The 22,969-nt window shown below is 41.6% G+C and overlaps 2 protein-coding genes across 6 annotated transcripts; both read left to right on the forward strand.

Moving 5' to 3' along the window:
- Positions 1 to 3,617: 3,617 nt before the first annotated feature.
- ildr1b (immunoglobulin-like domain containing receptor 1b) lies at positions 3,618 to 9,945 on the forward strand (the record flags this gene model as incomplete). The annotated part of the gene is made up of 8 exons (XM_080018620.1): positions 3,618 to 3,666; positions 5,490 to 5,660; positions 6,458 to 6,607; positions 7,923 to 8,042; positions 8,318 to 8,464; positions 8,551 to 8,676; positions 8,769 to 9,655; positions 9,907 to 9,945. The coding sequence occupies 8 exons, from the start codon at positions 3,618 to 3,620 to the stop codon at positions 9,943 to 9,945; spliced, it is 1,689 nt and encodes a 562-aa protein (XP_079874746.1).
- Positions 9,946 to 11,005: 1,060 nt separating this feature from the next.
- me3 (malic enzyme 3, NADP(+)-dependent, mitochondrial) lies at positions 11,006 to 22,845 on the forward strand. 5 transcript variants are annotated; one of them, XM_080019218.1, is made up of 16 exons: positions 11,305 to 11,411; positions 11,820 to 11,885; positions 12,003 to 12,235; positions 13,968 to 14,101; positions 14,488 to 14,637; positions 14,865 to 14,940; positions 15,074 to 15,235; positions 15,358 to 15,461; positions 15,544 to 15,653; positions 17,389 to 17,486; positions 17,676 to 17,789; positions 17,924 to 18,029; positions 20,765 to 20,907; positions 21,134 to 21,307; positions 21,533 to 21,631; positions 21,734 to 22,845. In XM_080019218.1, exons 3-16 carry the CDS (start codon positions 12,008 to 12,010, stop codon positions 21,893 to 21,895), a joined length of 1,860 nt encoding a protein of 619 aa, XP_079875344.1. In that variant the 5' UTR covers positions 11,305 to 11,411; positions 11,820 to 11,885; positions 12,003 to 12,007; the 3' UTR covers positions 21,896 to 22,845. The 5 variants fall into 5 exon arrangements, with proteins under 5 accessions (XP_079875343.1, XP_079875345.1, XP_079875344.1 ...); XM_080019216.1 differs by having other exon boundaries at positions 11,406 to 11,538; XM_080019217.1 differs by lacking the exons at positions 11,305 to 11,411; positions 11,820 to 11,885 and adding an exon at positions 11,006 to 11,208.
- The last annotated feature ends 124 nt before the right edge of the window (positions 22,846 to 22,969 follow it).

A 22,969-nucleotide genomic window follows, 5' to 3' on the forward strand; every position in this document is an offset into this window, starting at 1 on the left:
TTACTATTGTTTTCAGAAACTATCGCATGCAAAAGTAGTGGGAAATTAAAATTAGGTACATTTCAGTGAGAGAGTACTGCAAATAGGAAATAAATGACGCCTCATCAGACACTGACATGACAATACACGGAAGGAAGTTCAAAAAACAAAACAAAAAACGCGGACGGTTCAAAATGAAACGGGAGAGAAACAAGCAGATGGAATACGGGAACATTTCCCACGGGATGGTCGAGCACACTTCACTGGGGCAAGAGCAGCACTCCGTCACAATTCAAGCAGATGTGTTTTCTGTGATTTCTAAAGCTCCTTGGGACTGCAGCTCTGAATTAGGAAATGCAAAACACCAAGTGCACACAAACAACTCCAGCACTCTTTAACATCCCACAACGCCGGGGAATGATATTCAAAAAAAGCTCTTTTCATTGAGAGAAGAGTGCGTTTTGGGTTGCTGTCCAAGCTTATCCCCATCCTTGTCGCTGTGGCATTTTCCTGCTGTCAATACCACATTGAATGTCTATTGTTTAAGGAAATACTTTTCAATTCAGGTTTGTTAAAATTAAAAGGCAACAAACTATTTTATTCATGACATTGAGGGCACTGGTGGAAAGCTAGTGAGTAAAAGTTGTTACTGCACTACTCTACTCACCTAAGTATGTATTCAGTTTTGGAGATTTTCAACCTTCAACTGTATTTCAAAGCAAATATCGATACTTTTTTCTCTACTACATCGCGTTCCTTTACTATGACACCACCCAAACAAGTTGTTTTGTAAATTGTTATCATGATCTGCATGAGCACTCATCTGCAGAATATTTTTACAGTCGTACTATCGGCACTGGATATGGCAAGTAATTTTCCTTGAAACCTTAATTACATTTACAAGAAAGTAATTATATACATTTTTTAAGTAGAAAGGTCAAGATTCAAGATAATTATTTTTATTTGTAACATGCAGTCATACAAGTACGGTGCAGTGAAACGATGGCACAAAGCAAAGAAAGAAATTAAAATAAACAATTAAAGATGTCCTGCCTGAAAAAAGAACAGGAAAAAAAACAACAAACAAAAAAAATAGACACAAGAAGAAAAAAATTCAAGCATAAAAATATCCATAATCCAAAGCATATATGTATTTATATTCAGTAGAGTATGCACATTGCTTTAACAAGGGTTTCAACAAATGTGCAGTGATACATTCATATAAAAATGGTACTTTCACTTTAACTAGAGAAATTTTGTGTGGGTGTAATTGCACTTTTTTTTTAATTTAATGGTCTGTTGCGGTCAACTAAGGACAGTCTGTGTGTTTTTAAGGATTGTCGATGTGTTTCTAGACCATCTAAGGACGGTCTATGTGTTATAAGACCGACTAAGGACAGACTATGTGTTATTAGACCAACTAAGGACAGTCGATGTGTTATTAGACCAACTAAGGACAGTCTATGTGTTAATAGACACTAAGGACAGTCTATGTGTTAATAGACACTAATGACAGTCTATGTGTTAATAGACACACTAAGGACAGTCTATGTGTTATTAGACACACTAAGGACAGTCTATGTGTTAATAGACACACTAAGGACAGTCTATGTGTTATTAGACACACTAAGGACAGTCTATGTGTTATTAGACCAACTAAGGACAGTCTATGTGTTAATAGACACACTAAGGACAGTCTATATGTTATTAGACACACTAAGGACAGTCTATGTGTTATTAGACACACTAAGGACAGTCTATGTGTTATTAGACCAACTAAGGACAGTCTATGTGTTATTAGACACACTAAGGACAGTCTATGTGTTATTAGACCAACAAAGGATGGTCTGTGTGTTATATGACCAACTAGGATAGTGTATGTATTATTAGACACACTAAGGATGGTCTATCTGTTATTACACCAACTAAGGACGGTCTAACTAAGGAGGGTCTGTGTGTTATTTAGGACCGTCTATGTGTTATTAGACCAACTAAGGACGGTCTGTGTTATTAAGGACGGTCTGTGTCTATTATTAGACCAACAAAGGACGGTCTAACTAAGGAGGGTCTGTGTGTTATTTAGGACCGTCTAAGTGTTATTAGACCAACTAAGGGCGGTCTGTGTGTTATTAAGGATGGTCTGTGTCTATTATTAGACCAACTAAGGACAGTCTATGTGTTATTAGACAAACTAAGGTTGTTCTTTGTGTTGTTAGACCAACTAAGGACGGTCTGTGTTATTAAGGACGGTCTGTGTCTATTATTAGACCAACTAAGGACGGTCTAACTAAGGAGGGTCTGTGTGTTATTTAGGACCGTCTAAGTGTTATTAGACCAACTAAGGGCGGTCTGTGTGTTATTAAGGACGGTCTGTGTCTATTATTAGACCAACTAAGGACAGTCTATGTGTTATTAGACAAACTAAGGTTGTTCTTTGTGTTGTTAGACCAACTAAGGACAGTCTATGTGTTATTAGACTAACTAAGGATGTTCTTTGTGTTGTTAGACCAACTAAGGACAGTCTATGTGTTATTAGACTAACTAAGGATGTTCTTTGTGTTGTTAGACCAACTAAGGACAGTCTATGTGTTATTAGACTAACTAAGGATGTTCTTTGTGTTGTTAGACCAACTAAGGACAGTCTATGTGTTATTAGACAAACTAAGGATGTTCTTTGTGTTGTTAGACCAACTAAGGACAGTCTATGTGTTATTAGACTAACTAAGGATGTTCTTTGTGTTGTTAGACCAACTAAGGACAGTCTATGTGTTATTAGACTAACTAAGGATGTTCTTTGTGTTGTTAGACCAACTAAGGACAGTCTATGTGTTATTAGACCAACTAAGGACAGTCTATGTGTTATTAGACTAACTAAGGACAGTCTAACTAAGGATGGTCTGTGTGTTATTTAGGACAGTCTATGTGTTGTTAGACCAACTAAGGACAGTCTATGTGTTATTAGACTAACTAAGGACAGTCTAACTAAGGATGGTCTGTGTGTTATTTAGGACAGTCTATGTGTTGTTAGACCAACTAAGGACAGTCCGTGCATCATTAAGGACGGTCTATGTGTTATTAAGGATGGTCTATGTGTTATTAAGGATGGTCTATGTGTTATTAAGGGCAGTCTATGTGTTGTTAGACCAACTAAGGACAGTCCGTGCATCATTAAGGACGGTCTATGTGTTATTAAGGGCAGTCTGTGCGTTATTAGACAAACTACAGTATGTTGACTATTGTTGTTGGGAAAGTGTGTTCTTATAGACCCTAACCGCACACATTTTTTCCAAAATAAATGATTAAGAACACAAACCTTTCAATTTTTATTTTATTCTATATATAAATATCACTGCTTACTCTCGTCCCATTGGGCGTTGTTCTATCCACCTGTTCCGGGCGGGACAGTGATGTCACCTGGAGGGGGGATGGGTTTGTCTGTGCGCGGACTGGGAGAGACTCACTAACGCTCTGGGAAGTGAGCTAAAAAAACTGCCCAAACGGAGGTACACGAGCGAAATAATATTATGCTGCGGAGTGTCTACGCGACCTTTACGGCTGGATGTTCGGGATTTATTTGGTAAAACTGAAAAAGGGGAAATTGTTCGCGTCGCTTCCGCGGTAGGACGGAGGAGGACGAGATGGGAAACATGATCCGAGTAGTGCTGATGCTGCTTTACCTACCGAAGGGTAAGGGCGTTTTTTGTTTGTTTTTAATCTAAGTTAAAAAAAAAAACAAAACCCGTTTTCACTACCTCCGAGGGTTAACTTAAGGAATAAAGGGGTTTTGGACACATCGGGGAAGAGAGCGCGTTGGCAGGTTAATTATCGACAGGTGTAAACAGGACGAGGCCGAAGATTGGTCACGTGGCTAAACTTTACCAACGGTGTCTTGGAGCAGCGGTTTTCAACGTGGGGTCCGGGGCCCCCCCTGCGGTCCCCCCCCTGCGGGCCCCAAAGAGGCTCCAGAAAAAAAAAGATCAAAAGTTGAAGGTCACCGCTGTTTCATCGACAGAGACGTGAGCGTCCGTTGGAGAATGTGCGATGGCTTGTTTTGATAATACTGTAATCGTCTTTTTTTTTTTTTTTTACACCAGCACACATCATAATAATAATAATAATAATACGAGTGGGGAAAAAAAATGAGGAAAAACCACAAGTGTCACAAAAAGATTGACTAATAAACATTTGGCAGTGTGCAAAAAAACCCCCATAAAAATCAACAATAAACGCCTGTATCAACGATTCAGGTTTTCTTTTGAGGTTTACATGGATGTCGGTCCAATTGAAAGTCGAATCCCAGCCTTTCACTCTTCCTGATTAGCGTCGTGGTCCGTCAACAACACCCTCGAAGTGTTTGTAGATGATTGACAGTTGTTGTTCCGTCTCTTTCGCACAGTGCGTGTGCACGTGTAGAGGCAACTGTAAGAGTGGCGCTACTACCAGTCCGGTCAGATTCTTCCGATCGGTGTAACATGCTCTAAGGTCTCTATAAATCCCTGTGAGAAAGCCATTAAAAACCGTGCTTCCTCATATATGATAGTTATATTTTCATCCTAATTCCAAGTGAGAAAGCCATTAAAAACCATGCCTTCTCCAAAACAATAGTTGTATATTTATCTTAAATCTAAGTGAGAAAGTCATGAAAAAACCATGCTTCCCCAAATATAAAATTTCTATTTTAATCCTAAATCCAAGTGAGAAATTTCTCCTCAAATATAATAGTTACATTTTAATCCTAAATCCAATTGAGAAAGCCATGAAAAACCATGCTTCCCCAAATATAATTGTTATATTTAAATCCTAAATCCAAGTGAGAAAACCATGAAATAACATGCTTCCTCACATATAATAGTTACATTTTAATCATAAATCCAAGTGAGAAAGCCACTAAAAACCATGCTTCCTCATATATAATAGTTATATTTTCATCCTAATTCCAAGTGAGAAAGCCATTAAAAACCATGCTTTCTCCAAAACAATAGTTATATATCTATCTTAAATCTAAGTGAAAAAAATCAAGAAAAACCACGCTTCCTCAGATATAATAGTTATATTTAAAATCCTAAATCCAAGTGAGAAAGGCATTAAAAACCATGCTTCCCCAAATATAGAATTTCTATTTTAATCCTAAATCCAAGTGAGAAATTTCTCCTCAAATATAATAGTTACATTTGAATCCTAAATCCAAGTGAGAAAGCCATGAAAAACCATGCTTCCTGAAATATAATAGTTATATTTACATCCTAAATCCAAGTGAGAAAACCATGAAATAACATGCTTCCTCACATATAATAGTTATATTTTAATCCTAAATCCAAGTGAGAAGGCCATTAAAACCATGCTTACTCATATATAATAGTTATATTTAAAATCCTAAATCCAAGTGAGAAAGCCATTAAAAACCATGCTTCCACACATATAATAGCTGCCATTATACAGTATAATATAAAGATCACTTCCATCCTTTCATTCCCTTCCATTGTCCTTCCCTCCCCCCATTCCCCCTTCAGAGCTGTTCTCCATACAGGTGATCGTTCCACAGACAGAGCGGAGTACAGCTCTGTTTGCGTCTGTGATCCTGCGCTGCGACTACTCCACCTCGGCCAACGCTCAGGATGTCCTGGTTACCTGGCGATACAAATCCTTTTGTAAAGACCCAGTGCTGGAGTACTACTCCACAGGTGGGTCCAGAGCATTGGGGATGAAGCACAGTGGTCCATTTGACTGCCGTAATCTCGATTTGTTTTTCAAAAGTTTCCTCCTCACTCTGCCCGAGGCACTTTGAAATGCGGTCGTTCCGGCCCCGATCTCATACAATTAATGCACCAGTTCTTCACGTTGGGTCAAAAAATCCAGAGATGTTATATTTAATAACGGCACAGGTGTACTTTTTCTTCTTTTTACATAATCTGAGACTCCTTGTTTTCAGTTGGCTTATTCACTTGTACTTTCCCTGTGGGATACCACACTGTAAAAAAACAAACACCTGTAAAAAAAAACAAACAGCTGTACACAGGGGAGAGGGCAACAGGTGGATCAAGTCGAAAAAAATGCTTGTATATTTTTTACAGTATTTAGTCATTCTCATAAGTCTGAGAACATTTCCACATAGTTGATTTCTATTCCGTTTGCTGTTTTGGCTGTCTTCCAATAGGCCCAGTATTGCAACATTTACAGATAGTCACACTAAATAAATAGAAACTGGCATCCACACTGATAAAAAGGTCAAATTGTTCCAGAGCCAAACATGGTGTATTGTAATGATAACCCAAAGAAATCACCGCATATTTTATAACCGGCCTCTATCTGACAATTATTTCAAATATATTTAAAAAGAAGTCATAAGCCTGTTAATGTGATATTATTATTTTGAGCAATATATATTTTATGCTTTACTTTGATGTGGATGTATTCATGGATTTTGTTTGTATAATTAACACTAACACATTTTTATTTTTTTATTTTTAAACATCTCCAGCCTATCAAGCGGCTCTGTCACTGGGTCAGGACCCGGCCAATGACTGTCCAGATCGACAGCGCACGGTGCGCACAGTCATTCAAAAGAGGGGCACCAATGAGGCCATGCTGGGGGCAGAGTATCGCGAGCGCAGGATAACTATTCAAAACAGTGAGTTTCACAAGTTCACAACAAAGGTTTTTTTACACTGGTTTCCTCACAAATGACCAAAGAACAAAAGTTAAAAAATAAATAAAAACGTACTATAAAGCAGGGGTCGGGAACCTATGGCTCTTTTGATGACGGTATATGGCTACCTGTTGTCTTTTGATGACGGTATTTTTTCATCACAATTAACAAGTAATAAATAATTATTCTGTGTCATTTTAAAGTAAAACAGGTAAGAGAAATTACAATTTTGAAAATAAAATTTAAAATATAAATGTGGTGGACAAAGGGGCGTAGTCAAGCACCGGCTGCGGACCGCAGAAAGACTCCGGGGGGCCTTTTACTCGGCGCTCTGCCCCTCCCGGGTCTCTGCCCACAAGTAAGGGTTTAGGGAAGGAGACGGAGTCTTTCTGGCCGTGGTGCGCCGACATGGCGACAGTTTTATCGTTCATTTCAATATGCGGCACGCAGGCCACAATTATATATGTCACTGAGGATTATTATAATAATTGTGGATAATAATGATCCTCTTGGGCGCAGGAGGAATGGCGTTCCACTGCTGGGCTGCTCACGCGCCTGTGCGCCGATCACCTCTGTAAGAAAGACAAACATTAAGAAAACTCCCTGCTTCGAGTCGGACCGATCAGCTGAACACAAGTGGACAGAAATGGAAAAAACTTCAATATGTATGTGACAAATAATCTCTTGAACTTGAACTTGAACCTGAAGACCAGCTGATTCTTAAAACTTGGAACGTGCTTCCTGTCGCATACCACACACTGCAGCGTGTGGGTATTGCCGTATTGACCATGTTTGGCTCTACATACGCATGTGAGCAGTCTTTCTGGCATCTGAGAAACGTTAAGAGTACATGGTGAAGTTCACTACGTATGAACCAGACTACAAGGCCATCAGCAAAACCATGCAGCACCAGAAGTCGCATTAATGGTAAAAAAGCATTTCATTTATTATTGGTTAGCTACAGTATAACAACAATATTATTAAGAAGAATAAAGAGAAATGCAGTATATATAGCGCTTTTTTAAGTACTCAGATGTGTTGTACGTTAAAAATGTATCCCTTACTTAAAAAATGAAAGCATTAAGTTGCATTCAATTTTATTAAATATTATATGGCTCACAAGGAAATACATTTAGAAATATTTGGCTTTTATGGCTCTCCCAGCCAAAAAGGTTCCCGACCCCTGCTATAAAGTACAAGAGCAGCAGCTAAATGAAATCAAGGTTCTCCTAAATATTTAAAAATGTATATTCATTTTTGGCAAAATAGTGCTAAATCTGCGGTTATTTGTCAACAGAGGCTGACCTGATGATTACGGAGGTAATGTGGTGGGATAATGGCGTATATTTCTGCTCTATTGATGCTCCTGGTGACACAACAGGAGATTCAGACCGTGAAGTCAAACTGATTGTTTACCGTAAGTACAGCAGGTGATGCCATTGGGGCAGTGACTGAGTCGTCATTCATTTAATGTACACTATTTAAGTATTTTAACATGTTTGGTGTTTTAAGAGATCCCACGAGACTTAATACTTTTTCTGTGCAAAATCTGTTGTCTTGCGGGGAGGATCTGAACATACAGTTCCAAGAGCAAGGCATGCAGCCAAACAGACTCAGGGAGACGCATAAGAAGTCGTTCCAACGTGTTAGGATCACCTGTAAGCTGAGCCCTGACTTCTCCTGCTCTTCCAGATTGGCTGACTGTCTTGTTCATCATCATCGGCGCTCTGCTGTTGATCATGCTCTTCTGCATATGCTGCTGCCAGTGCTGCCCGCAGCAGTGCTGCTGCTACGTCCGCTGCCCCTGTTGCCCACGCACGTGCTGCTGCCCAGAAAAATGTATTAAATATTCCTTTCACAGCCACTCATTTATGGGATATATTCTGAAGTATGAAGCCCTTACACCTCCTCTCCGCTGCCCGCAGTGGTGATGCAGCACAGGATGCTGCGAGAAGCTCAGAAGGCCATGACTCCCTGGCTCCATGGCCAGCCCATGTACGCTCCCATCAGCTCCAACGCGTCCATGCAGGGAAACCCCGTCATGTACTCAGGTAATTCACTCAAGGGCTCGTTAAGGCATGTTGTGGATGTTTTGTAAACGGCCGTTTCTTTCAAAAGAAAAATGTTTATTATTCTGTTCCAGGCTCATTTTCAGACTTCCCACACAAGCAGAACTTTGCCATGGCTCCCATGCAACTGTCCCCCATGGCCCTCCAGCAGCAGCCCCCTCATCTTCAACCTCATGGTTTCCAGGGAAACGGCAGTGCCCGTGGCAGTGTCCAAGGCACCAACCAGGTGCTGGACTATCTGGAGAGCCAGGTGAGGGGAATGGACGTTGTGGCTCCTCTGACGGCTCCATATGTTGCCCAACCTCTGGCCCCAGGACCACCTCGTGCCATGGCTCAGCCTTTACCTCAAGCAGTTCAGTTCACACCCGGTCCCCCGAGTATGCTGTCCGCCCTGGATGAGATGGGCGTCCGAGGGATGGAAAGAAGGGTGATAACCCTGCCGCCCATTGTCCAGCGTGCACCCAGCTTCTCCTCCCGCAGGGGCCCCGGGGCTCGAGAGGGAGCCAGGGGCGCCTACCGGATATCCAGCCAGTCCAGTGGGAGTTCAAACCGCACGGGTGGTGGTGGCGGAGCTGTAGGAGGAGGCCGCCACCGCGACGGACACCGCGGCTACAGAGAACCCTCGTCGCCGGAGAGCAGGCGGGAGAGCAGGCGGGAGAGAGGCGCTCGCGGAGGGGTGAGGGATGAGAGAGGAGGCTCCGCGGGCAGGAGTAGAGGAGGGTCGAGGCGACGGTCTCGCAGTCGGGACGATCTAATGGAGGAGCTGCGTCGCTCTGCCCCGAGGAGGGACAGGAGCTACTCACCGCCTCCGCACCGTAGAGGGTCCTGGAGCTCAGACGAAGACAGCAGTAGAGGAAGGGAAGGGAAGGGGAATGAGTGGCCTGAGAAACCCCCGAGCTACTCCTCCATCGAGAGCCAACCAATACACATCAGTAGCAGAAGGAACTACGACCGCTTTTCTGTAAGATGTACAAAGTATTGAGTTATTTTGACACGCACACATACACACACACACACACTGATATACCCTCAAATCTCAGTCATTAAACATACTGTAACTCTCCGCTATACCTTTCATTTCATCTGAACTTTGCCTGGTTACTTTCTTTATTTCTACCCAACGTTCCTTTTTACGTCTTTCATGTCTTATCTGCTTCGGTGTTGCGCCTCTTTTTATTGACCTCCATCTCTCTCTGCCACCCTCTCTCCTAGGATAGAAGCTCACGTAGTGCTACCAGCGTAGTGATCTGAAGCCTCTCTATGCTTTTCCACAAAAATGACAATGAAGACAGACAGTGCGTACTTTGAATTATCTAGGGTCAAAGTATGATTTTTGTGACATGGTTGGAGTTTTTAACTTGTATTGTTTGGATGTAGTTTGTTTTTATACTGCATTGCTTGCAATAGCTATTTTTGTTTTTTAGTCCAAACCGGTAATCTAATTCATTTAATTTGCAGTAACTGGAACTGGAATCGTGAGTGAATTTACTTATCTAGTGGTAGAAACTGTTATTTGTGCATAGGTATGTGGGTTTTTAATGGTAGATAAACACGTGCTTTGGTCATTTCTGTAATTCTTGTGGTCCTTTTTGTATTCAACTACAGTTTCAACGAGCATATAGACACAGACAAACGTAACGTTTGTCTATAATGATATTTCTACTAAATTGTAGGTACTATTTAATATTTTTATCTGAGTTAAATGTAATATTTTACTGGTGAGCAACTGTAGTTTGATATTATGAGAGCAATACCTGCTGAGTTAGATCCATTTACGCATGAGCTTGGAATACAAACTTCTTGAGTGAAGAACAACTTGATTATGAACCAAGTTTTATTTGTAATAATGCTTGTTTTTTTTTTTGTTTTTTTTTATCTATCTTATTGTAAACTGTAAGATGTACAGCCAATAAATGTGAATTTTTAATAAAACTCTGTAAAGAACCCTTTTTAAACTCAGATTTATCTATTCAAGACTCGGTTTGGTTTTTTTTGTTTTTTGTTTCCCCCCCATCAAGCCACGCATTTTGTCGTAACATTGAATTGAGTAGTAAAACGCAAAAGCACGGCCAAAAGGATGGCAATAAATGATTAAAAAAGATCTAGTTACATACCGTAATACACACGATCTGACGTGGAACGTTTGCGGTTAGTGGTTCCTCCTGCGACCGTCTGAGGGCGCGCGGTCTCCGAGCGGCAGCGTCGGCTCCGTCTCGTCCCTCCTCACCCGATTGGTGCCGGTGGCCAAAGGAGGGGCGCGCGGGGCTTAGATCCCGCCCAGTCGGCAATTGGTGGCGCGTCGACGCCGACGGGGCTCCGGTCAGCTGTTCGCGTCCGCGGGTCTTCGCAGTAGTCGCCGCGGGGGAAAAAAAAAAAAAAAAAAAAAAAAGGAGTCCCGTCCGAGGGCAGTACTGACGTTATCTCCCGGTTCGCGAGCAGCGTGGGATTAAGGCCCGGTCGACAGAGCCCCCCCCCCCCCCCCACCGCCCAACGGCTGCTTTAAGGCGCTTCCAGGTGAGTTTACTGGCGAGAACCGCACCGGCCGGTTGGCCAATGGCGGAGCCGCTTGTTCAGTGCAGACGCACTAGCCGGCGTGCTACGACGCTAACGTTAGCTCGACGGCGGCGGCGGCGGCGGCGGGCAAAGAACAAGATTCGGGCATTGGCGAGAGCTGCACCTGTGGATCCGTCGCACCGCGCTCATCCTAAACGATCGATGTATATAATTATGTTAGATCAGCATCTGATTCTAATGAGTCCCCTCTGTGATTCTGGTAGCTGTTGTTTGCTGCTGTAGTTGTGTTCCGATTTTGTCATATTTACAGCAATGGATACTCGACACGAGGTCTATTATTTTTTATTATTGGGTGGAAGGTTTACTGTGTAACTTTCTGTTTTCTTTTAATTGATGTATATGTTAATTGTACATTGCCATTTATCTTTTCTTATAAATGTTCTGCAGTACCTGTATGGACCGTTACTAATTATTATTGCCTATTGTTTTAGTGTGAGCTGCAATTTCTCTCTGGGCATGGATCGGGTATCCATCTGTTCTGTTCGGTCTTTAATTTATATCTACCTTTTGTATACATTCTCTTCTGTCTATTCGGTCTAATGGACACTCAGTTGGGTTAGGCCAAACGTAGGTCTACACTTTCGGCGACTTGTTTACTGAAGCCCAACGAGTGGAACGTGAGTGACTTGTGGAATGCGTGCACTTTCTAGGTCAAACGCCGCCTGCTTCTGCACGGAAGGACACTTGGTATCGACACCACTGACCCAAGTGCTGCGCCTCCTTTATCTCCGCAGGCAGCATGAACTCAATTGCGGGGAAAACTCTCCTGTCCCTGGGCAGACGCGCCCCGGCGGGTGCGGCCCGGGTGGTTGCGGGCGCCCCGGGTCACCCTGACGCCTGGTGCCGCCCGACGGACGGTGCCTGTTTCCAGGCGGCCAGAGTTTGCCACAGTGGATCCAGCCGCAAAGGGAGTGTCAGTACCAAGAAACGGGGCTATGACATCACCAGAAACCCCCACCTCAATAAGGTTGGCAGTGTAATAAAAAACAAATTGTTAAATTCTAGTGGAAAGCAAGCGAAACTTTTTTTTTTTTTTTTTTTTTTTTTTTTTTTTTTTTTTTTTTTTTAATGCAATGCATTATTATTTGCATCCAAACTATGAGTGACTTTCGTTTTAAGTCGTGAATAATTCTATTAAGAAAATAGTTCCAAAATTAAAGTGTCAATCCATAAGATTGTTTTGTTTAAAAATCCCATTTTTTCCCCCCTGTATTTTAAACTGTGTTTAGCTGCCGCTTCATTAGTAACAGCCCTTCAAGAGAGGGGAGAAACTACTATGGTAAACCCAGGTGTTGGGGGAGAAAAGTTGAAGTTTCAAATGGAATTCCCGGATGTAGTGTAATCCACCCGACACACACAATTTTATCGCTCGCCACTTTAATGTCTGTTGCAGATCTGTTTATTCCTAGTTTGTGAGTGAGTTTAAAAGTGTTGTTGAAGGATTCAGTAGCAAACTTATTCATAGAAATAGTTCTGTAGTTACACAACTGTGGTCGACAAGGGAATAGACCAGACCGTCAAGTGAAATGAGTGTGTTTATTGCTGATGGTAGGGAGGAGTTTCTCTTTCTTGCCCACTTCTTGTTTCTGACATCCATCCTTTCTTTACTTCCTTGATCTCTGGACGAAGCGCTGCAGAGGTTAATAACAGGCACTAGTTGAGTGTTTTCCCTTTATTTGCTTCAGTGCCTCCTAACTATAGACTTAAAGATTTAACCAATGACTGTTAAGCTGTTGCTCTCTGTCGAAGCACCTTTACCTCTCCCTCGCTTCACGCATGTCCATATTTGTTTTGTCTAATTTGATATTCGGCTACTGCATGTTCAGTCTGCCATTGGCTTAAACCGTCAGTTTCACCTAAGCTCAATCCATCTGCAAATTGTCTGTCTGTAGGCATTAGTAAAGAGCATCATAGAAAGTCTTAGTCTTTGCATTATTTATAATTTAAATGTTGGAGCTTTCGACCACTGCAAGGTGAAACCGGTATCCCATGTCTCAACGTAATCTTCGTTCACCGTACACTTTTACACTGCTGACGTTCCCTGTCAGTGTTTGGTTCTCAAATTGCATGGATGTAATACAGTAGATCCCAATGACTGGTTCTGACTGCCTTGTGTTCTCCGGAGGTCAGTGTTTTTCTGGTATGTGGGAATCGAGGGGAAATGGAAAAAGTGAGCTGGCAGGGAGGGGGAAATGTGGAAGTGGAGTAGGCTGGGCTGGGGAGGGAGTTCATGTCCCTCTTCTATTGGGCAGAATAAATAGATGATGCCCCCAACCCATATAGCCCCATGGGCAGGCTGCCAGCCCCTGACAGGGGTGTAGCAGCACCGACCATGGCTGCGGCCCTTTCTTCAAAAGGTTCTTTAGAACTGTGACTCCATATTGTTTGCATCAGTTGGATCCTAGAATTGTTTGCTGCTCTTAGTTGACAAAGTTTTCAGAAGGAAACCTTGCTGATTTGTTGGATACAAAGATATAAATATCAATATATACAGTACAAAGAAATAAGAACAAAAAGACCAGTGTGTACTGTTGGGTGTTTCAGCTTTAGTCTCATGACTCACACATGTGTCATCATCTGTGTTGGGAGATTCTTTTTTTTCCATCTTTGGTTTTGGAGTTTCTAGCCCCTTTGGGCGGGTAGTTTCCAGAGGGAGGTATTGTATCGCTTAGGCTAGCCCCATCTCCTCCGTCCTACAGGGAATGGCCTTCACCCTGGAGGAGCGCCAACAGTTGGGAATCCACGGCCTCCTGCCGCCCTGTTTCCTCTCCCAAGACGTCCAAGTGCTGCGCGTGATGAAGAGCTACGAAACTCGCAGCAACCCCTTGGACAAGTGAGCCCCCACTGAAAAAGTTTACAGTGCAGCCAAAATTCTGACATGGCTGGCAAAGTCCCGTTTTAGAGACTAGATCCTACTTTTTTTTTTTTAAATTGTGTATCAAATTACAAATACATTGTCTATTGTCTCTTCCATACCAATATTAAAAAGATATATTTTGAATAAAATACATTCCAGATTCTTTCAAAAGAACTTCAGTATAAACAATCTTTTATACTTGTCAAAACATGTGCCTCTCAGGATGGAAAAGTCTATTTTAAACCCTATCACATTTCCTCCATAGATTTGTCAGTATTAGAATAGACTCTTTCTCCACTATTAATATTTACACACATTGACCCGTGTTATTCCTTGTCTTGCACTTCCTGTCTGTCTCGCAGGTACATCCTTCTGATGACTCTGCAGGACAGAAACGAAAAACTGTTTTACCGCCTGCTGACCTCGGATGTGGAAGAGTTCATGCCCATTGTGTACACTCCCACTGTGGGTTTGGCCTGCCAGCAGTATGGCCTGGCCTTCAGAAGACCAAGGTGAGACAAGAAAATCTCATAAACATAGTATTATAATATTTTGTTAATGTTTTTATACTGTATAATTCATTTAGTTTTTCATCATTATCAGGGTGTCTGCAATTCCTTCAAATTTCTTCAATTCAGTTTGACCAATATGCTCTAAAAGTGTCGTTATGGTGGCGACCCCTAACGGGAGCAGCCGAAAGAAGAAGTATTAACTGTTTATCTGTTGTTTTTTCTTGCAGAGGACTCTTTATCACTATTCATGACAGGGGCCACATTGCCACCATGCTCAATTCCTGGCCTGAAGAAGACATTAAGGTACAGTACCTACATGACTAACTTTGCATGCGGGTCGGAATGAGTCATATTGATAAGAGAATTGTAGAAACACAAACAAACAAATGACTTTGTGGTTCAGGATGTTATAATATTATTTATCGTGTCTGTGCAGGCCATCGTGGTGACGGACGGTGAGCGTATCTTGGGGCTGGGTGATCTCGGCTGCTACGGTATGGGCATCCCTGTTGGGAAACTGGCCCTGTACACAGCCTGCGGGGGGGTGTCACCCCAGCAGTGTCTCCCAGTGCTCCTGGATGTTGGCACTGACAACCAGGTACCTCAAAACGGTGGAAATTTACATAAAAAGAAAAGAAACCCATCAGAATCGTGTGGTGCAATTGATTAAAATGACTGAAAATGTTTTTGGTTTTTTTTGTTGTTTTTTTTTCCCATCAGACAGTACTGGACGACCCATTGTACATCGGACTGAAGCACAAGAGGGTTCGAGGGAAAGAATACGACGACCTGATCGATGAGTTCATGCAGGCAGTGACTGACAGGTGAGTGAGAACCCAAATGTCTTAAGTGTGATGTATGCTGTAGTGTCGTGGCCTACTGACTGGAACCACCCCACCCCCACAGGTATGGGATGAATTGCCTGATTCAGTTTGAGGACTTTGCCAACAGTAATGCTTTCCGCATCCTCAACAAATACCGGAATCGATACTGCACCTTCAACGATGACATCCAAGGTAGTGCTCGCAGCATCTTCATCACTCCCCCTATCGTGTAATACATCCCCTCTCAAACATCTTATGTCTCACTATAGCTGGACCTCCTCAAGCTTTCAGATGAGGGCTTCTTTACTGGGCTTCAAAACAGGACTCCACACTAACTTTTCTTACTAGTAGTAGCTCATGTGCTCCCTACTGAACCATATTTTTTCCATTTTAACTGTATTAATCCTGCTTCATAGTCGCCGTAGTGTCGTTCAGTGCGCGAGTCATAAACAACACCATTGCGGTGCTTGTGACCGCCCCGTATGGCGATTTTGCGCGAGGGCGGGCGCCCCCCAACTTTTTTGGAACTCCTCACCGTGCGCTTCGGGAAATAATTCAAGATGGACGCGTCTAAAGGAAAGATTCTGCAAAGAGGTCCACAGGTACAATCTGTACCATCCATCCGTGCCTGACCACAAAAATGACCAGATGCCGTTGAATTCATGGAAACAGTGCCGTCTCTATCCAAAAATTTTGACTATTTTAATACCTCGGGACTTGTTTGTAATTTTTACACTGACAATTTGCACAAAATCTTGACTAAACCCTGCACTGACTCAACACTTGCACAGACATTTAACACTTTATTCTCTCTATTAAAATGTTACTGCCTTTCATGTTCTTCAGATCCTTCCGCTCCTGTCTTTCAGGAGAATATCACCATGACATCTCCACAGCAACGCACAAATATGCCCATGCTCTCTGGCATTGTGCGCGGCATGAGCCGCATGGCTCATTTGCGACGACTATAACAGAGCCTTAACTGATAAATGTTTTGGTAATAAATAGACAATTTACAGAAATATCAATGTGCTGTTTTATTTTAAAGGAAAGTCACCTTTTTGAAGTAGTGCTTTAACAGAAAAATTCATTCTGTTAAATAGTGCTTTTTTATTTTATTTTTTTTTATTTTTTATTTTATTTTTTTTTTTTTTTTAAAACATACACCAAATAATAAATTAACAAATGTAAACATAAGCTATGTGGTCAGTACATTACTGTCATTAAAAACCACGATGAGAGCCTTAGCTCTTGCTCTCTCTCTTACATGTGCACGCCACACCAAGTGCTCCCTTTTTTATTTTATTTTTATTTTTTATTTTTTTTATTATTATTTTTTTTTTTATATCCAGCTTAGCATGTGCAGGCAGGGCTGGCTCTTCCTATAGGCAAGATAGAGGCCGCATAGGGTGACATTCCGAGGGCGGGTGCGGAGAGGGGGCGATCGGGTCACAATTTGCACGCCCGTCTCGCTCTCAGACGGTACCGACGATGCGTGCGCCAGCGATGTGCCTGCGGTCGGCGCGCCAAAAGAGTGTTTATTTTCCATGTAGGTTACTTTATGAACTTCTACTTATGGAACGAAACAAAGACCGTTCGTAATGGGGACACTTTCTGTGACTGCTACAGATATACAAGGACAGTTGTTAAAAATAATAATTATAATAAATAAAATAAGTTGGCATATTTGCAAGTCGCACTGGTGCTCCTGGTTATAGGGTTTAGTAACACTTAGTAGCACTATCTCCAAAAATGTTCGCAAAATGCAACTAAGTGTTCGCAGTCTTAAGCCCTGCTTCAAAAGCTGATCCTACTCTGGAATCCAGAATTATTCGCAGTGATGCACTATATCTGGCTGCATTTAGACATTATTGATTTTAAAGTCTTGCTATTCATTTGCTTGCATTCATTTTTTTCCCATTTTCAGGCACAGCCTCAGTTGCTGTTGCTGGGATCTTGGCTGCTTTGAAAGTCACCAAGAATAAACTCTCAGACCACAAATTTGTATTCCAAGGAGCAGGAGAGGTAAATACACCTGTTTATGCAAATATTTACTTGCTTATTGTAAAATTTCTACCGCTCCTGTGATTTCATGTGTAATACATTGTTTAGAAATAGATGAGAGAGCAAGACTTAATGGAAAAGGACTGAAGCACAGTTTGTGGGGGGTTTTGAGGCATTTTAAGGTTATAAGCCGTTCTGCTTTGTTTCCAGGCTGCTCTGGGCATTGCCCACCTGCTCACAATGGCGATGGCTAAAGAAGGCCTGACGAAGGCAGAGGCCGCGAAGAGGATTTGGATGGTTGATTCCAGAGGTCTCATCGTGAAGGTAACGGTTCTGTCTCTCTGTGGGACCATAGTCACCAACATCTGAATTTCCCCATCTGCCAAATTCTTTTCAGCTATGTTTGCACCAAGCTGTGCTCTTTAACAATTTGCATTAAACTGCTTCGCTCCCTGCAGGGGAGAAGTCATGTCAACCACGAGAAAGAGGAGTTTGCTCAGGAGCATCCTCACCTGCGCACGCTGGAGGAGGTCGTTCACACCGTCAAACCCACCGCCATCATCGGTGAGTAGAGAGAGAGAGAGAGAGAGAGAGAGACTGACTGACTGACTGACCGACTTTGTTCGTTGTTCAGAAAATGTCCCCAGTTATTCAGTCTGATGTTGGACAAACTGGTTCTCTCTATATAAGGTCTCCACAGACCTTTGCGGAAATAAAGGAGTAGGCATGTCTCTCAGCAGGAAAATAGGAATGTCCTTTGGGCCTGTGTGAAAAGCCCTGGGGTACTTCATGTGTTTGGTTGCAGACATTATCAGAAGATAAAAGGAGAGGTCTACTACTGTAACAGGCAGTGTCATAAATATAATTACTCCAAGGTTCTCTGACCCTCTGTCCCGGAATGATAACACAGTAATCATTAACTCAGCTTCTGAACATTGCTTCGACAATTAGACTGGACAACTAGAATGTCATATTTAAATAAGAACTAATCAAAATGATCCTGGCTCTATAGGCCACTCTTTTAATATCTGATGCTATAATACATTTTAACGATGGAGCTCAATATGAGGTATAGAGCTAAATTCAATCAAGGTCTTTCCATTTATGTGCTTACATGCATTTCATCTCAAAATAATTCCAATTGAGCCTCTGAAATAATCAAATTTGCAATTCTGTTAAATACAAATGGTGATAATATCAATTATTTACAAGGACCTTTGCATGCTAGGCATGTTATGGCCTTACTTAATTGTAAAGCAATGCTCTTCGATCAATCCTTCAGGTCTTCCCAATCAGACGCAGTCACTTCTACACTGGTCAAATCTGCAGCAAGTGGATTCCTGCTTTAAACCGCAGAAATAAAACACTGAATAGATGGGTTGGTTTATTCCTCAATACGCAATTAAAACATTAATCGAGCCACAAGATATTTTCAAATTTAAACTTAAAATGTTTTGAATGTCCAAATTAAAAACCATTGAAACAGCCAACTTATTTAACATTTAATTGAATGTTAAATGTTTAGTAAGTGAACGTACACAATCCATTGCCTTTCTAGTGAACGAAACAATTATTCCTCTTTTTAAACCACTTGCTAAGTTTTGTACTGTATATCAACAGCTACCTTATTCAATGTCAAATTTAGATTGCTTCTAGAGTAAAAATAAAAATGTATAATATTAACAATGCTGTTAGATTATACTTAAACAATTACCAGCTTTACTGGGGGAAAAAAAGTAACCGGTAAGGATTGGAAACACAAACACTATTGTATATCACAACACCAAAACTGACAATTCACTCATGCAATATTACGATTTAATGCATAGTGTTTAATCTATACTATTTACTTATTTATCATATGGTTTAATTTATATTACCAATTTACTAATACTTCATGCCAATTTGTTACTGCTGTAACACTGCAGACTACCCCTCTGTGGAATAGATAAAGATTTATCTTATTTCAACCAGCAGATCACTTTGACACAGGAACACAAAAAGTGAAGAGAAAAAAAAAAGTAAATCTAAAAATAACTCAAACTGTATAAACCAAAAACTAATGCATTTCTGCTGCTACTATGCATCATGCATCTGCTCTCCACGATGTTTTAAAAATACATTTTGTAAGCAATCTTTCCCGATTTATATTGATCAATTTAGTTTAAGTACTATGCAAGTACTACTCTATATACCTATAGTTTAATAATGTATTCAATAATGCTGACTTAATTATTGATTAACATAAAAAATAAAATGAACAAAAACCACAATTCTCTTGATCGATGCAATATTGGCCACTTCATCCACGGTCCTCCAGACCGATATATCCACTGCCACTTCCTAACCTGAGCGGTTGGCAACACGTCTGTCTCTGTTAAGAGGGCATTGCCATGAATTCCAAAACAATTGTCCTTCCTCTCATGTCCTCTGTATACGGTCGTGTCTCCCATATCCATCAATTGTGGATGAACTGGACTGTGGAAACGGGAGAGGAGATATTTTCCTACCAACTTTCTTTGAACAAAGGCCGTCGACTAATCCCTTCATTGTGTGTTTCACAGCTGGGCACACTCATGTGTGTCTTGTATGATGAACAGAGCAGATGCTTTCTGCTTTTTGATGAAAGCTGCTTGACACTGTCACTGCTGTGGCAGCATGACTACCGTGTGAGTAGTCGTCCTCAGGGCACTAAAAATCTGTATGTACAGTACATGTATGGTTACTCTAATTTAAAAAAAACAAAACCAAAAAAAAACCTATTTGGAAAGTTAATTTAACAAATTTTGCCAATCATAACTACTTTTTTTAAAATTTTTATCTTTAATTATATAGTAAATCGTTTAGTTAATTCATTAATGAACCAATAATTGTTAATTGTTTTGTTGAAAATTAATGGTTAGGGTTTGTATTTTCCTCTTAAATCTCGGAAATGGCTTTTCATGTTTGTAATTTAAAAATGTAATTAGAAGCACCACCAGAAAGAAGCTTGTTGGGAATGAGGTTGGTATGATATGGATAAATAATATTGCAATTATCATTTTAGTGATGGGCCTAATTAAATTCACATCTTCAACATTGTACTCTCAAAAAAAAAAAAAAAAAAAAAAAATCCCTCAAATATTGCATATCCTCTTGTCACTATAAATTCATACGGCAAAATTGTCTCACACTGTGTTTAATTCATCAGGATACGATGCCGAAGACAATAAATGATCCTATCAGATTATATTCCAGCTCTACTGCATGCGAAGCTCCCAAACACTGATTCCTCCGCTGTGCTGTGTGGTGTTTGCAAGGCGTGGCTGCCATCACGGGAGCGTTCACCGAGAAGATCATCCAGGACATGGCATCGTTTAACGAGCGGCCCATCATTTTCGCCCTGAGCAACCCCACCAGCAAAGCAGAGTGCACGGCGGAGCAGTGCTACCAGCTCACTGAGGTGAGGAGCCCCCGGTCCCTCAGAAGCACTCGGATAGAATAACATGTACGACATGCTGCACGCTGCCCTAGTAATGTCACAGACCTAATAAACTCAGCAAATCATCACACTGTTATGTTGCCATTCATGCTTGAGGAGGTTCATTTTTTTTCACATTTCTGTCTTGCAGTTGTTTTTAAAATGTTCCTCCCCTTGCGTCTCTCTGCCTTCATTCTTCTTCTTTTAGGGTCGTGGTATCTTTGCCAGCGGCAGCCCCTTCCAGAAGGTGACCCTGGCAGACGGACGCTCCTTCTACCCCGGGCAGGGCAACAACGCCTACGTTTTTCCCGGGGTTGCGCTGGGTGTCATAGCCTGCGGGGTGCGGCACATATCTGACGACATTTTCCTCACCACAGCAGAGGTGCATTTTATATTGGATTTTTATTCAGTGACCTGACAATCTTACAGAATCATTGATTATTTGAGGTTTTCTTCGTAACCGAACGGATATTGGGCAATGTTTTTTAGCTGCATGTTCAATCTTTTGAGAAATATTGTGTGCTGATTGAATACTTAATTTCTTCGGATTCTGAAAAGTCATCATATCTCCTGACCCTTTTGGATTTCACTATTCTCTCGCTCTCAGGCCATCGCCGACATGGTCACAGAGGAGCACTTGGCCGAGGGAAGACTTTACCCTCCTCTCCATACCATCAGAGAGGTGTCCTTTAAGATTGCAGTGAAGGTAGACTTTATCTCCCCACATGATCTTGCCTTGGAAATATAAATGATATCACTGAGTATTTTAATTCTCTCTTTTGTCCCCCCCCCCCCCCCCCCGTCTCAGCTGGTCAACTACGCGTACAAAAACAACATTGCTTCGGTGTACCCTGAGCCGAAGGACAAGGAGGCGTTCGTGCTGTCCCACGTCTACAGCCCTGACTACGACTCCTTCACCCTGGACACCTACAGCTGGCCCCAGGACGCCATGAACGTCCAGGATGTGTGATCACACCGGACGCCTCCCCGCCGCTGCTAAACTCGATATGCTGCAGTAAACGCACTCCTGTTTCGGGGACTCCAGCGTTGCCCCCCCCCCCGGCAACAAGCACCGTTTACAACTAAAATGCATAATGGTTCCACTACCAACAATTGAAAGCATATATAAAGGGTATTGAGTGCCTCCAGCGGCATGCTTCGCTTCTTAGTGCTATCATCTTAGTGTTGTTTAAAATAGTCATTTCCTTTATCGTTCTAGAGCTTTCTGTTTATCGGTGCCCTCGCTCAGAATCTGTCGACAAAGATATTATTTTTAATCAGGAAAAAAGGCATATCCTCTGCTTTAAGCGTGTCCTGTATACACCAAAACGCCTATTTTATTTTGAATGGATTCGTATAGAGCATCTTAATTAAAACAAAACGCACAAATCCTCAGTGAGATCGTCGTCAGCTTGTTCGGCGGCCAGTTCTGTGGGTCGCAATGTCGTAACTGCGCATTTTATACTCCTACTTCTAGATATGCAAATACATAATGTGCATAGTGGACCACCAGACACTCCGTGTTCGGCTTTGGTTGATTCCCTGCTGCGGGAGCCATTACTCTCTACAAATATTTTAATTAATTGTTTGTGTCAAGTGGAACGTGACCCTGTGTGTCGGCCTCACCATTGTTTCTCTAACTGGGATGTTTGTTTGTTTTATACAGTGCAGTGTGTTTCTTTATAGATTGGTTTTGTACAAAGCTCTGCCCGTTTGTGTTTTTCTTTTGCCAAAGCTGCTGATCCAGTGAATTTTTTTTATCCTTCCCATGAAGAAGGATAAAACTTTCCTATGTTTTGATTGTGGTTTTTAAGGAAGTGAGATTTCAAGAAGGGAATGTAAACAAAAAAACAAAACAATTAAATATCAGTCACAAATCTGATTAAATGCTATTTTCTGTGTTTATTTCCGCTGACTTAATGGGTGTCTCCTGCACTTTATTTTTAATTTTCAGCTCACCAACATTGGAGTAAGAAATTGTAAAATCCTTATTCAAGTCCCAAAACCCATTAATTTTCGCTTCAATATGGAAGCTCATTGCATG

This window comes from Zeus faber (genome assembly GCF_960531495.2).
Source record: "Zeus faber genome assembly, chromosome: 18".
NCBI lineage: Eukaryota > Metazoa > Chordata > Actinopteri > Zeiformes > Zeidae > Zeus > Zeus faber.

Coding starts and splice junctions, on each gene's coding strand:
- me3 (XM_080019217.1), top strand. CDS start 12,008: ATGAACTCAATTGCGGGGAAAACTCTCCTGTCCCTGGGCAGACGCGCC. Junction 17,487..17,675: donor TATTCCAAGGAGCAGGAGAG/GTAAATACACCT, acceptor CTTTGTTTCCAG/GCTGCTCTGGGCATTGCCCA. Junction 17,790..17,923: donor CCAGAGGTCTCATCGTGAAG/GTAACGGTTCTG, acceptor CGCTCCCTGCAG/GGGAGAAGTCATGTCAACCA.